The 15,297-nt window shown below is 35.4% G+C and overlaps 1 protein-coding gene across 2 annotated transcripts in view; it reads left to right on the forward strand.

Moving 5' to 3' along the window:
• The window catches only part of LOC145269865 (tRNA (uracil-5-)-methyltransferase homolog A-like), a 79,736-nt gene that overhangs the window by 24,888 nt on the left and 39,551 nt on the right, over window positions 1-15,297 (forward strand). For both annotated transcript variants that reach the window (XM_080125595.1, XM_080125594.1), the window contains exons 7-9: window positions 5,034-5,088; window positions 7,518-7,612; window positions 13,739-13,787. In XM_080125595.1, coding sequence (XP_079981721.1) covers window positions 5,034-5,088; window positions 7,518-7,612; window positions 13,739-13,787 — 199 coding nt within the window. The remainder of the gene's footprint in view (window positions 1-5,033; window positions 5,089-7,517; window positions 7,613-13,738; window positions 13,788-15,297) is intronic.

Here is a 15,297-nt window from a genome sequence, read left to right on the forward strand (position 1 = left end):
GGATGTCTTCAAGTCCAACGTTAACAAATTCCTAATGAACCGCCCCCTTAAGTAAACACTTCATCAAATCTCCACACTAACGTACTGTACTTGCAATAACCCTTATCCCTGAGTGGCTTCCGGGCCTTGATAAGTGGTAAAATTTTTGCAAGGCTGCTACTCAATCGTTTAACCAAGCATCTGGAAGATGGCCTCCTCTCGGAAAGTCAATGTGGTTTTCGTATGGGGCATGGTACAGTTTATATGGTATTTGCTGCTCATCAACTCCACGTACTGTACTTGCAATAACCCTTATCCCTGAGTGGCTTCCGGGCCTTGATAAGTGGTGACCACCGTGTAAAAAAAAAAAAAAGATCAGAGGTCGTCATTTGCAGTTGTGACAGCGTAATAGACAATCACAATAAAGAGCAGACATTTAAAAAGATAACATTAAAAAGGAGAACGTACAACTCAAGTTGCACATACAGACAAGATGTTTTATTTAACTATTGAAGAGAGCGTTTTGTGTACGCATGTTAATTGTCCCTTATACGTATGAGTTCATGGTACACGTGTGTATGACGTTAGAATGTTATGTATATATTCTTGTGCATACGTGTGTTTGGATGCGTTGAATATAAATTGTGCGTGCAAGGGTATATGTGAGAGTTTATCCTTACCTTGAAAGGATTACGCTTCTGTCGAGGTGTGAGTTAAAAACGTGTCTCTCATATGGACAAGAAAGAATGTGTTGTCACATCGACGGTTTGAATAAAAGAAAGAGAAAGAAAACAAAACGTTAGTGCAAATGCCGCCTGTCAGCTGAAACGGAAATCACAAGAGCAAGCAACCGGTGTGTAATTGGGAGTGTATGCGTATGTACGATCTGAGTAAACGCATATTAGATCGAAAGGCATGAGCCCATAAATATATCCCTGTTCTCGGCTGGTGAATGTATTTGCTTTCTAAAATGCTGTTTTGATCAAGGGAGATAACAACAGGCAAAGAGTTAGTCTCATTTAGACACTATTTTTTTACAGATGTTTTTTTTTTTTTTAATTCTAGGCATCGAACAAAAGAGGGATACACTATAAAGTTTTTGGTTCTTACTTAGAATTACCGTTGTCTTAAAAACGAAAATATACAGAAAATACAGACAAAGCTTTATGATGTACATACACATCATGGAATGAAGATGTCATATTCCAAAAATCATAAATTGATCAAGTAGTATTTTATATATATATATATATATATATATATATATATATATATATATATACTTGTTTATTGTTATATAAACATGCTCACATCCCGCTGCTACAAATAGCCACTTGTTTCAATCAAACAACAGATATCATCATGCAGCGACTTGACTATTCAAAAGTTCAATGAATAATAATAAATAATAATAGATTATTCATTGAACTTTTGAATAGTCAAGTCGCTGCATGATGATATCTGTTGTTTGATTGAAACAAGTGGCTATTTGTAGCAGCGGGATGTGAGCATGTTTATATAACAATAAACAAGTATTATCAGCTCTTTTTATTGAGCACTATCTAACAACCTCGTTGAATTCATTAGTCCATTACTTTTGAATATAAAAAAACCCGAGTGTATATATATATATATATATATATATATATATATATATATATATATATATATATATATATATATATATACACGTTTTATTTTTTAAGTCTGAGGAAGCTAGACGGTCAAAAAAAAAACCGCCGGGTAGCTGAAACAATAATGTAACTTAACAGAAGGTAATAAAAAAATAAAACGCATATTTGCTCTACAACAGTATTGAGAGCTTTCTTCAGTTTTTATTAATTACCATTTCTACTCAACTATATATATATGTATATATATATATATATATATATATATATATATATATATATATATATATATAATGGATGAATGACAAAAGTCTTTATTCCAAATTTCATAATGTTGACCATCTTACAATTTATTCCTTTAATTCAGTTGACATTTACAATTCTTGACAGTATCTGTTTCGTAGCACAAAATCAATCACTAAATTATTATATCAATCAGTGAATTTATTTTGCCCTTAACTCATCAGCATTAGGTATTTACAGCTTCTCTTCTAATTTTCAGATTTTTAATCATGTCAAAACACACTTTTTTTTTTTTTTTATGGAATGATTGTTGCTATTTCTTTTTTACGTCAGTCATAGTGATCTAATCGTTATACGATGATCTATGCATAAGAGCTAAATTGACCAACGTAATTCGACTGAAAGTGCTCAACGATAAGAAACAAGTTTCTTAAACGAGCTGATATTATTTTTTACTATAATAATTATTAAATACCTGAAGACATTAGTGTTTCATCCTTTCGGGAATCTTCAGTGTAGGGTATCATGATTAACACCAGTCAACAGATTCGAAGCCTACAACACGAGCCATCTCTAGCTCAATTAGCAAAGACTGTATCCAATTGGCTACCATTAACCGCAAGAAATAACGTTGAATTTAAACATTTTATTATTTTGGGGGGAATCTTTGTTGTTGTTTCACCACGTTTCGGCCAACTCATCCTCTGGCCTTCTTCAGGTGATTAATCGCGACAGGATAGGAATGCTGAATCCTCAGTAATTACTGCCTTCCATAGTTGTTGTTCTCTCACCACGTTTTGGCCAACTAATCCTCTGGCCTTCTTTGGGTAGGATTGAAACCGCTATCTTCAGACAATGCTCACCTGGAACTGTAGAGACTCAATGCTTATTCACTGCAAGTTACAAGGCTTAACCTTCCTATCTTGTCACGGTTAATCACCTGAAGAAGGCCAGAGGATAAGTTAGCCGAAACGTGATGAAACAATAACAGCTATGAAGATGAGGTTAACAGTCCATAAATAAACAAATAGTTTTTTTTTTTTTTTTTTAGAAAATCAAATTTTGTGAGGAAGTGAGAAGATAGCCAGGAGGGATCATATTGTTTTAGAATGTGTTAAAATTCAAGGGCAGACAACCTCATTTCATTACCAAGATTTACAAACTATTTCTATTATCATGCTATTATTAATTGTGAAAAATCATAAAATTTGATTTTCATAATTTAAAAAAAAAATACTTGATCAATTTACATGATTTTTGGAATATGACATCTTTATTCTGTGACAAGCAAATCTAATATATAAAAGGCTATATGTCTGTCTGTCTATCCCCATATTTTCAAGCTCTATCTCCTCCGAAACTAAAAGTCAATAATTTTCCCCACTCTTTATCCGTGCCTAAATCAAAACGTAAATTCCATGAACTAAGCTTCTTTCTTAGAACAGCACGGCTGTGGAACTCTCTGCCGCTTTCCTGGCCCCCCCCCTCCGAATTCAACTTGGATGTGTTCAAGTCCAACACAAACAAATTCCTGATGAACTACCCCCTAAAGTAATGACGCCTTATCAAATGCCCAATACTATTACTACGATGCTATCCCATTGATTACTGTACACACAATAACCCTTATCCCCGAGTGGCTCCTGGGCCTTGAAAGGTGGTGACCCCCATGTAAAAAAAAAAAAAAAAAAAAAAAAAAAAAAGCAGCACTTGGATTTTTTACGGACCGTTCTTTTATGAGTATTAACTGGTTATAATAGTTTTTAAGAGGTCAAAAAGAGTCAAAATTGAAAAGATCGTTATACATTTTTTCCATTCATCTTAGTTCATTTTTAATCAATTCATATGCGTGTCACGTTGTTACAGTGGTAACATCACCAGCTTTGAATGCTACAGTTTTGATTTTGATTCTAACTCATGGCATCCGAGTACTTTCTTTTTTTTTTTTTTACTTTTGAAATCACGACTATAATAATATATACGAAATCTGGATAAATTAAAATATCATATTTAAGCATATTTTACAACCGGGCAATGTCGGGTGTTCCCCCCCCCCTCCCTGCTAGTATGCAAATAAAAATTTAGGGGGAAGGGTGTAATTTATAGATTTTAACTTTTACTTGTAGTTTAAAATCAATAAATATTTTTTAACATTATTACCAACACTGGAAAATTTTGTTTTAAACAAAATCAAAAAAAAAAAAAGACAAAAGAATCAAAGCCTGTATGAGGGAAGAATGGATGTACATAAATCTAAGACAATGGCTGAATCGTTAGAAAATGACTGTCTGTCTGTCTCCATATTTTCAAACTCTTTTTCGAAACTAAAAGTCACAGAGCAACGCTAGGGACCTCAAATGATTGGATTTTTTACGGACCAGTCTTTTATTGGTCTTTAGCCAGTTAAAATAGTTTTTAAGGTTAAAATAGTTTTTAAGGTTAAAATAGTTTTTAAGGGGTTAAAAATAAAAAAATCTTTATACATTTTGTACTTTCATCTTAGTTTATTTTTAATCAGTTCATTTTCGTGTCACGTTCATACGCTGGTGACGTCACCAGTTTTAAATGTTACTGTTTTGTTTCCCAAACACTTTCTAAAGACATTCTTACTCATAAATCTAATTTATAAAACTCATTATGCCTGTCTGTCTCCATATTTTCAAACTCTGTCTCTTCCAAACCTAAAAGTCGGTGTTAGGGGTCTCAAATGATTGGATTTTTTATGGGTCTTTAGGTGGTTAAAATAGTTTTTAAGGGGTCAGAAAGAGGTAAAAAAAAAAAAAAATTTGTTATACATTTTGTAGATTCATCTTAGTTTATTTTTAATCGATTCATATGTGCGTGTCACGTTGGTACAGTGGTAACATCACCAGCTTTGAATGATACAGTTTTGATTTCAGTTTCAATTCTAGCTGATGGCACCCAAATACTTATTTTTTACTTTTGAAATCACAACTCTATAATAAAATATACAAAATTTGGACAAATTGAAATATCATATTTAAGCGCTAGTACATCATAAAAAATTTTCTGTATTTTTTGTGAATATTTGTAATTCTAAATAAGTACTATTTTTGTTTTTAATATTATTTGCTTTTCTTTTCATGAAAGCAAAGTTTAGTTTATAAATAATAATTAAATATAGTAGATAATAAAAAACAAACTAAAATCTCTTTTCAGGTTGAAAAAAGCTGTGATGCCGCTATATGAATTGCCGTACGAGGATCAGCTAAATGTAAGGATTTTGCAAATTTTCTCAAATTCTTTAGTTTTTTTTTTTTTTTGTTATCTATTGGATGAGTAAGCTGAAGAACGTCAGAGAATGAGTTGGCTGAAACACGGCGAAATAACAACTATGATTCCTCATCTCAAAGGATTCCAATGAAAAAAATATATATAACACCATTCGGTACGGACTCGACAATGGAAGACCAGATAAGAACAAAAAGTTGGATTTATAAAACAAAACAATCCAACCTCGTCCCTCTTCGGGGCTCGTGGAAGACAGTAATTGCTAGGGATACAGTTACAAGACTCAGCATTCCTATCCTGTCGTGGTTAATCACCTGAAGAAGGCCAAAGGATGAGTTGGCCGAAACAACAATAACTCTGAAGATGAGGATAACAGTTCACAAAACGAATTATTAGTCAATTTTGTTTTAAATTTTGATCATGATTTTCAATCCTCTCATAATATTCATCATCATGCAACTATTAATCTATCCGTCTCATTAACCGTTACCCATACTAAACGGTGACATTGGTATGATGATGATGATGATGATGTTCATCCATCACTTGCAAAGATGACCGTGATCATGCAATTGTTCTGTTGGTTCAAAGATGACTTGTTCGACAGATTTGAGCTCTGAAGTATTTCTCGCATGTTTGACATCGGTGGGATAATTCTGTATCAGTGATGTTGATCACTTTGTGTTTTCTTATATTAAGTATTCTCTTGCGTTCTTCATTACATGCAGATTTAGCAATTGTAGTCTCTTTGTGAGTTGCAGCAGGCCAGGAACATCTGTCTTGGTTTAGTTTTTCTCATATTAGAATACAAACCAAACTGTTTGAGAGAGACCTTCGTCTTTGAATCATTTCCACTGTCCTCCTGCGGGTCTTTTTCCTTTGGACAGTTCATCATAATAGAGCTGTTTCGGAGCCTTGAATCAGGCATGCAGCATACATGTCCTGCCCAATGCACATGGCACTGATGTAACATCACGAGTACTGACGGAAGATTTGAGCAGACCAAAACCTTAGTGTCTGGTATTTTGTCTTGTCACTTGATTTTCAACAATCTACGGAGGCGGGTCATATGGAAATGGTTCAGTTTCTTGGCATGTCTCGCATATACAGTCCAAGATTCACAAGCATACATAAGGATAGTGAACATCACAGCTCGGAATACTTGGACTTTGGTCTGCAGCCAAATTCCTCTACCCTTTCACACAGGCAGCACTAGCTTTGGCTAACCTGCAACCAACTTCATCATCTATGTGTACTGCTGTTGACAAAATACTGCCCAAGTAAGTGAACTTGTCGACAGCTTTTAGGTTAGTTCCACGAATTGAGATCTGAGGCTCAGCATAACTTTTTCCAGGAGCAAACTCGTACATCACTTTCATCTTCTTTAGATGCAACAATTGTCACATGCCTAAGAAAAACAATCAACAATATATTGCATGTTTGGCTCTGTGTTGACATTGAGGGCACAGTCATCAGCAAACAAAAGGTCTCGTATGATGGTGGTCTTAATCCTGGTGACAGCGCTAAGTCATTTTAAATTGAACAATTTGCCATCTCTCCGGTAGTTGATGCTTACTCTGAGATCTTTTGCATTGAATGTATCAATCAACACCGCCGAGAACATCGTGGGGTAAGTACGCAGCCTTGTTTGACGCCGTTGTTGACTAGGAAGTCATTGGAAACATCTCCATCATCTATGACACGAGCCATCATCCCATTATTAAATTGTTTGATGATTTAAATGAATTTGTCAGGACATCCAAATTTGGCCATGATCTTCCATACACCTGCCCAGTTTACAGTGCCAAACGCCTTACGCAAATCGACAAATATTGTGTAAAGGTCCTGGTATTGTTCTTGAAATTTTCCCTGGAGTTGATGAGCAGCAAATGCCATGTAAACTGTACGATGCCCCATACGAAAACCACATTGACTTTCCGAGAGGAGGCCATCTTCCAGATGTTTGGTTAAACGATGAGTAGCAGCCTTGCAAAAATTTTACCAGCTATGTTGAAGAGATATTCCCCTGTGGTTGTTGCAGCACTGCCTGTTTCCTTTCCTCTTGTAAATATGAACTATGGATGCCTCTTTGAGTTCCTTAGTCCATGTAGCTTTTTTTTTTGTTAATGTGAGATCACCTGTCTCGTTGGTATTTAACTAAAATAACAACTTTAGAATATTCAGCTGCTGCAAACAAAATTCTGGAATGGCCATGATATCTCTGAGGGTTGTTCTGCGAACTGTCAATTGGTGGCAATAACCATCATGTGTTTGTGCATCATAGACCGAGTACTGACTTTGATGGCCAAATTCTTAGAAAATCTGCTGACAAAATAGTAAATATAATAATATCTCTCTCTCTTTCTTTATTAAATTAAATTAATTTGTTTTTTTGTTTTGTTTTTTTTTTAGGTGAAGTCTTCCAATATTAAATCCGTTCTGACCAAATTAACTTGGGAAGTTCACAATACTTGCCCTGAGCTGCGGGGTTGGCTGAAAAAACAAAAGTAAGTTGAACTTTCTCTCACGCACGCACGCACTCTTCTTTTTTTTTTACACAGTGATCACCACTTATCAAGGCCCAGAAGCCACTCAGGCATAAGGGTTATTGCAAGTACATTACGTTAGTGTGGAGATTTGATGAAGTGTTTACTTAAGGGGGCGGTTCATTAGGAATTTGTTAACGTTGGACTTGAAGACATCCGTCATCTTCTGTATCAGCATGCTTTCTCTCTGTCTGTCTGTCTGTCTGTCTCTCTCTCTCTTTCTCTCTCTACTGGTGTTATCACATCAGGCTGTCTGAAGATACTGACTTCTTAGCCTAAAATGCACAAACATTGATTTTTTTTGCCTTTGCAAACTTCAAACATGTTCTGAAAACTTAAAAGCAAAATAATTTTTATTTACAAAACAACCAAACCAAACACCATAAATAAATATTCAAAAATATAAAGAACTTGAAACATAAAAAATTTTTTCAAAAATTACTGAATTCGGCATTCATTTTTTTTTTTTTAACTCCTGTTCAACTCTAACAAGACATATCACTACTTGGATGTAAGAGGCTACTATTTGGGATGATGCCAAGGAAAGATTGACAAGATGTTGGTTTACATTACATTTAAACTTCTTCATATCAGTATAGTCAGGGAACCAGATAGCAGAAAGGGAATTCCAAAATCTAACTGTTCAAGGGAAGAAATTATTAGAGTAGAAAGCTTTCTAGCATTTATGGACAGCAACAGTGAAGGGGTGTGATTTTGTTGCTAAGCGGGTTTGTCGAGGATTTGTAAGTCAAAGGGGCACAAGTGCAATGAGTTCATCAGAATTCCATTAAAAAAACTTGTAAAACAGGCAAAGGGATGCAACATTGCGGTGATGGGACAGGGGTTGGAGCTTAGTTGACAAAGTGGGACCTATTAGATTGGAAACTCTCTTTTTTGGACCCTATCCAAAAGGGAGAGACTTGTGGTAGATTCACTATATGGCAACAATACCCCATGCATGGGTGAATGGTGGCCTTGTAAAGGTACAGGATACTATTAGGTGTGAATAGTCTTCTAGCTCGATAGAGAGAACCACCTTTGCAGCAGCCTTCGCAGTGTCCTTAATGTATTTGTTCCAGTTCATATTGCCTGTGAATATTAAGCTGAGGAAGAATTTGTCATGATTGGAGAGGCTTGTAATTATTAAAGGAGAGCAGCTTTGTCTTACTAGCATTAAATGTAACCATCCATTTGCGGCCCTATTCATGTACGGTCTGGAGGTCATTTTCTAAGGATTCTGCTATTGTTTTAGATTTGTGTACATTCATTCTTCCATCGTGTATGTTCTAGAGCGTTGTATCATCAGCTAATATACCCATCTCGGACACAATATTAGTGGGGAGGTCATTGATGAATATCAGCTAACATTAATGTTATTATGCTTTGATGAACGTCCATCAATGACAACTTGGATGGTCCTATTGTCTAAGAAGGATCTAATTATATTTAGTATACGTCCAGTTATACCATACGATTTAATTTTCATGAGCAGCTCTTCATGCCAGACTTTGTCAAAGGCCTTGGATATATTAAGGGCTACAGTCCTGGCTTTGCTCACCTTATCCAGTGCATGGTATATGCACTCAGAGATGACTGTTAAAATATTGTAAAATGACATTGTCTAAATCCGTATTGCTTGTCAGAAAGATTTACTTTAGCGAGGTGGTGAACTAGTGCTTGATTAATTAAGAACTCAAAGATTTTAGCAAATAGGGCAATAATTGAGAGGGTCGGTCCTTTCACCAGAATTCTTGTACACTGGCACCGCAGAGGCCATCTTCCAGCTATTAGGGAAGCAAGATTCAGCAAGGCATTTATTGGAGAGTACAGAGGCTAGCTCAGTTGAGCATTTCTTAATTAGTATAGCAAGGATGAGATCAGGTCTACACGCCTTGGAGGGGTCTAAGTTTTTTATGATATCGCGGACATGAGAAGGGGGGATTTTCAGATCACCAAGTGTGACTGCAGTCTGCATAGGGAAATTTGGAAGGGAGTTCTTTCTTGGCGGTGGAGTTGGAGGCAAATCGCCGAGCAAGCAGTCCCACCTTTTCAGTTGCCGTGCATACAACCTTCTGGCTGTTGGATAGTTGGGAAATTATTGATTGCCCTTTATTCACTACACTATTATAAATTTTCCAGAAATTGTGAGTTCTTATCTTCTGTGATTCTATACGTTTCCTGGTTATTTACGCATGCTTTCTTTTGGCTTTCACTATTTCTCGCTTACAATGATTTCTAGCGTCTATAAATTGTTGCCTACTTGTATTTGATTTCTGACATACAAACCGGCAAAATGCATGCTGTCTTTGTGCAATGGCTGCTGCCAATCTGTACTGAACCATGGATGTGAGCGGGGCTTGCTATAATACTTCCGTGTGGGGACATGTGCTTCAATACCCGCTTTGCACCATTCAGATCTTATCCGTACACTGTTCAGCAAAAAAAAAGAGAAGATATTGGTCCATGGAGCATTTCTGGTCGTTTCCCAGTCGGTCCTTTTGTAGTATCTTATTGTTTTGAGCAATGGCTCCTCACCTTGGGGATTAGGGGCTGCGATTTAAGTGTGATGTCCACTGATACCACTAGGTGGTCTGCGTTTTCAAGTGGATTGTGGGCATTAGTCACACAATCTTCGGGTACTGTGGTGAGGAATAGGTTGAGAAGTGAAGCCTGCTGGTGTTCACGATCTGGAAGGCAGGTTGGGAACATGGCTGTCTGTGTAAGGGTTGTGTGAAATTGGGTTAGTTTTTCCCGTGAGTTAGAATACAAATCAAATTGTTTGGGGAAGACCTGTAAGCTGTCCAAAGGAAAAAGGACTGCAGTAGGACAGCGAGTATCTGTGTATCTATCTATATATCTATAAAAGTGAGAATGTATGTTGCTGAGGACACTTCTCAACCTATATACTCAATGAATTTTAGATATACAGTCTTGAAATTCGGTATATAGGATATTCAGACATGTGCAAAATTTAGTAATCTGTTTTCATCTGGAAAGAGGCCTGCTGAGGAGTCAAAATTGAAAAATTGGAAGTGATCGGTTTTTTATCTGTTTGCTACCTGTTTCGCGATTGTGCATGCGTGAATAGTTCACATTAAAGATTATGTTAAGGATAAGTAGGTTTGACAACACTTTTTAAAGATCGTGTCATGCTGGTCTAATGGTTATCGTACTTCACATACTGTCTTTAGGTTTTGGTTTCGATCTCAGCTCGAGTATTTTTTCTTTTTTTACTTACAAGAAGTGAATGGTTTAGAAAAAAAACATAATACATGCATGCACATGTTTCTGTAATAATTAAAGTATTTGTGCATCTTTTACAACGCTGGACGATCTGCTAGTGTATGTATGTATGTATGTATGTATATATATATATATATATATATATATATATATATAGTGGGGAAAATAAGTGTTGAACACATTCCATTATTCTTTATTTAACACATTTTTTATACAACGAATGACGCGAACATTTAACAAGAAATAGTTACTAATTCAACAATAATAAATAACTTCAGAAATTAGAACCTTTTAATGCATAACAAAAATTATATAATAAAAACGAGAATAGCCGGAAAAAAGTATTGGACACACTAACACAATTTCATCTAATATTTAGTTGAAAACCCCTTATTGGCTATTACAGCTTCGAGACATTTTCTATACGACGAAACTAATTTGTGACAACGTTCAGGCGAGATTTTGGCCCACTCTTCAACACATACTTTCTTCAAATCCTGAATATTACGTGGATCTCGCTGGTGGACCATGATTTTGAGCTCTCTCCATAGATTTTCTATAGGATTTAAGTCTGGGGACTGACTGGGCCACTTAAGAACATCTATTTTGTTCTGTACGAACCAATCGGAGGTTATTTTATCAGTATGTTTGGGATCATTATCTTGTTGAAAGATCCATCCCTGTCGTATACCTAATGCATTGGAAGCAGGCAAGAGATTATTTTCAAGAATTTCCCGATATTTGGCTGCATTCATCTTTCCATCTATAATATGAAGTGGCCCAGTATCATTTGAAGAGAAGCATCCCCAGAGCATGACATTTCCACCACCAAACTTTACAGTGGGGAGGGTGTTCTTGGGATCCTGCGCTGTGCCATCTCTTCTCCATACTCGACGTACAGAGTTAATGTCGAAAAGTTCCACTTTCGTCTCATCGGAACAGATCACATTCTTCCAGTAATCATCTGTTTTCAATAAGTGGTCTCTTGCAAACTCCAGACGAGCATTAAAATGGCATTTTTTTAGTAATGGTGTCTTTCGAGGTGTACGTGATTTAAGACCGTTGCGTCAGAGTATATTACTAATCGTTGGTTTCGTTACTACTATCCCTGCTTCTTCCAAATCTTTCTGAAGTTCGCCTCGTGTGGTTCTCGGTTGCTGCTGAACTTTTCATACAAGCTTTCTCACTGCTCGATCTGACGTCTTGTGAGGAGCTCCGGTGCATGGACGGTTCATGGTCGAGTCATGCACCTTCCATTTCCTAATAAGGTTTCCTATGGTGCTCCAGTCAAATGGGACCTAATTGTAAAAAGAGAGAAAACCAGTATGAAAACCTTCATCATCGGCTTAATTAGATTTATTATTATTATTATCAATATTATTATTAATATTAATATTATTATTATTATTTTTGTCATCTTTATCATCATCATGATTTTTCGAGAGCCTTAATAAGCTATGATTCTGCAACACTTGAAACTTTATAATCCTCACCCCCAACTTTTTTTTTAATAATGACATCAAATTTAACACTATAGAAAGATCTGTTTCATTCTGTCTAGACAATTTCCGGTCAGAGTAATACGAGCTTTCACGGACTGATTCCCCCCCCCCCCCCCGCTTAGTCTGATCTTAATTTCTTTAAAATTTAATCTGAAATCACTTTTTCTAATTAAGACGATGATGAAGTTTCTCATACTGGATTTCTCTCTTTTTACTATTAGGTCCCATTTGACTGGGGACAGACTTCTCTTTGGGCTACTGCACTGGCCGGAAAAAAACAATTTTCAAATTATTTCAGCTGTTTTGAAGACTTTCCAATCGGATTATATGCATTGTCATGCTGGACTTATTTTGGAATCCATTCTCTCTAAAGAACTATTTTTCATTTCGGATAAACTTGAGAGGATTTTCATGCAAGCTGAAATATTATACGTATTTAAAAAAAAATTTTTTTTACATATTCACCATTTTTTCACTTTTGTTTTTTTTTTTTTTTTTCTTTTTTTTTGCAATTTATAACTACAATAAATTGTGGTTTCACTTAATGCCTTAACTAGCAAATTCTTGCATTGCTACAAATATAATTTGCTGATTTCTTTATGTCCTCTGATGAGAAGAATAACAAGAATAGCATTCTTTGAAACTCCACGGAATAAGGACCTTGTAAATTGTTTTTTGGAGTATTCAGTCGAACAATAAATTTTGATTGTAAAGTTCAACTTACAGTTTTAATTTTCTTTCTCTTTATTTATATATATATATATATATATATATATATATATATATATATATCTTTTTTTCTAAAAATCACTGTAAATGTCGACCTCCCCCCCCCTCATATTACTAATTCTGTTCCAGTTGACCTTCAGAACTAAAAAGTTAGAAAAAAAGGTAACTATATTTTGTCTGAAAGAAATATATCAGCTTTATGTGTCTTGTGTAGGTTTTGATTTCTTAGCTGAACACAAACCCACAGACAACTTTAGATTATAGATTTCCTGAGGATTTGTTTGTTTGTTTTTTTTTACACAGTGATCACCACTTATCAAGGCCCGGAAGCCACTCAGGGATAAGTACATTACGTTAGTGTGGAGATTTGATGAAGTGTTTACTTAAGGGGGCGGTTCATTAGGAATTTGTTAACATTGGACTTGAAGACATCCAAGTTGTAGTCCGGTGGGAAGCAACCAGGTCTATGTTTACTAAATATTTTTTTTTTTTTTTTAATTTTATGTAACTATATCTATGTTTAAATATTGTTTTTTTTTTCTTTTTCTGCAACTATATCCATGTTTACTAAATATTGTTTTTTGTTTTTTTTTTTGTTTTTTTTTTTCAAAAGGACAAAAAATTCTGGATGCATCTGTGAAATTTTACCAATCATGCCTTCGGTAAGTTCATGAAGTTTGTACTTCTGCCCATATTTCTGTCGTTGCTGCTGCTATTAATAATACCACTACTATTACTACAACTACTAATACCATCATCATCATCATCATCATGATTATTAGTAGTATTTTAAGATCTGTTTTACATTATGTTTGGTGGCCTTTAGAAACTTACTTCTAAAGTAACTTATCTTTGGCCAGGTCTATTTATCTGTTCGTCCTATCTTTTTTTTGGCCTCTCCTTGCTATATCGACTGTTTCATATCAATTAACTCTAGATTTCTCATTTGTTCTTTCAATGTTGCCTTTTTAACTTTCGTCTGTTTTAGCAGTTTCTGATTGGTTGCTAGCAAAATGTGGCTCCATTTGATTGGTCAGTTCCTATCGCCAGTGTCTATGAACAGAACCTCCCAATTTTCTTTGATTACACCTCTTTATCATATAAACAAGTGCAAATGACAATTATTGAAAAATAAAAGGCTTCTTTTTTTCTTTTATTTTTTTAACTCATGTTCACCTCTTACAAAGCATATCGCCACTACTTGGACATAAAGGACTACTATTTGGGGCCATGTCTAGGAAAGATTAACAAGATATTTGTTTATGTTACATTTAAACTTTTGTATATCACAACAGCTAGGGAAGCAGGCAGCAGGAAGGGAATTCCAAAGTCTAGCTGTTCGAGGGAAGAAACTATTAGAATAGAAAGCTTTCTGGCATTTAGGGACATCAACAGTGAAGGGGTGAGATCTTATTGCTAAGTGGGTTTGTCGGGGATATGTATGTCGAGGGGGTACAAGTGAAACGAGTTCATCAGAACACATTCCATTAAAATATTTGTAAAACAGGCACAGTGATGCAACATTGTGGCGATGGGACGGGCTGGAGCTTAGTTTATAAAGTGGGGTCGATTAGATTGAAAACTCTTTTTTGGACCTTATCTAAGAGGGAGAGACTAGTGGTAGATGCACCAGCCCAGATGTGGCAGCAATACTCGATGCATGGGTGAATGGTGGCCTTGTAAAGGTACAAGATACTCCCAAGCGTGAGTAGTCTTGTTATTTAAATACATTTGTTGTTATTGTTATTGTTATTTGTGGATGGAAAAGTAATGTTGAATTAATCCAACGTGAACATAATGGAAAAGAATAAAGATTCGGCCAATAATTAGAAACAAAAGTTTGCAAATAAATGAAGATTGGGACAACTTTTCTCATGATATTCAGTTTAACACTTGTTTTACATGCTGGCATGTGTTGGACAGCTTTTATGAATTGTCATTCAAACCACTCTCCCACCATTTTTTTTTTTTTTCATTTATCCTTCGTTCTTTTAAATCTATTAAAACTAGCTTTGTTCGGTCATAAAATATGCTTGAATACATTTTTGATGTAACATCACCAGCTTTGAATTCTACAGTTTTGCTTTCGGTTTCGATTCTAGCTGATGGCACCCAAATACTTTTTTTTTTTTTACTTTTGAAATCGTGACTATAATAATATACACAAAATCT

The sequence above is a fragment of the Euprymna scolopes genome, chromosome 45, assembly GCF_053919585.1.
Source record: "Euprymna scolopes isolate OS-2025 chromosome 45, ASM5391958v1, whole genome shotgun sequence".
NCBI classification, from domain to species: Eukaryota; Metazoa; Mollusca; class Cephalopoda; order Sepiida; family Sepiolidae; genus Euprymna; species Euprymna scolopes.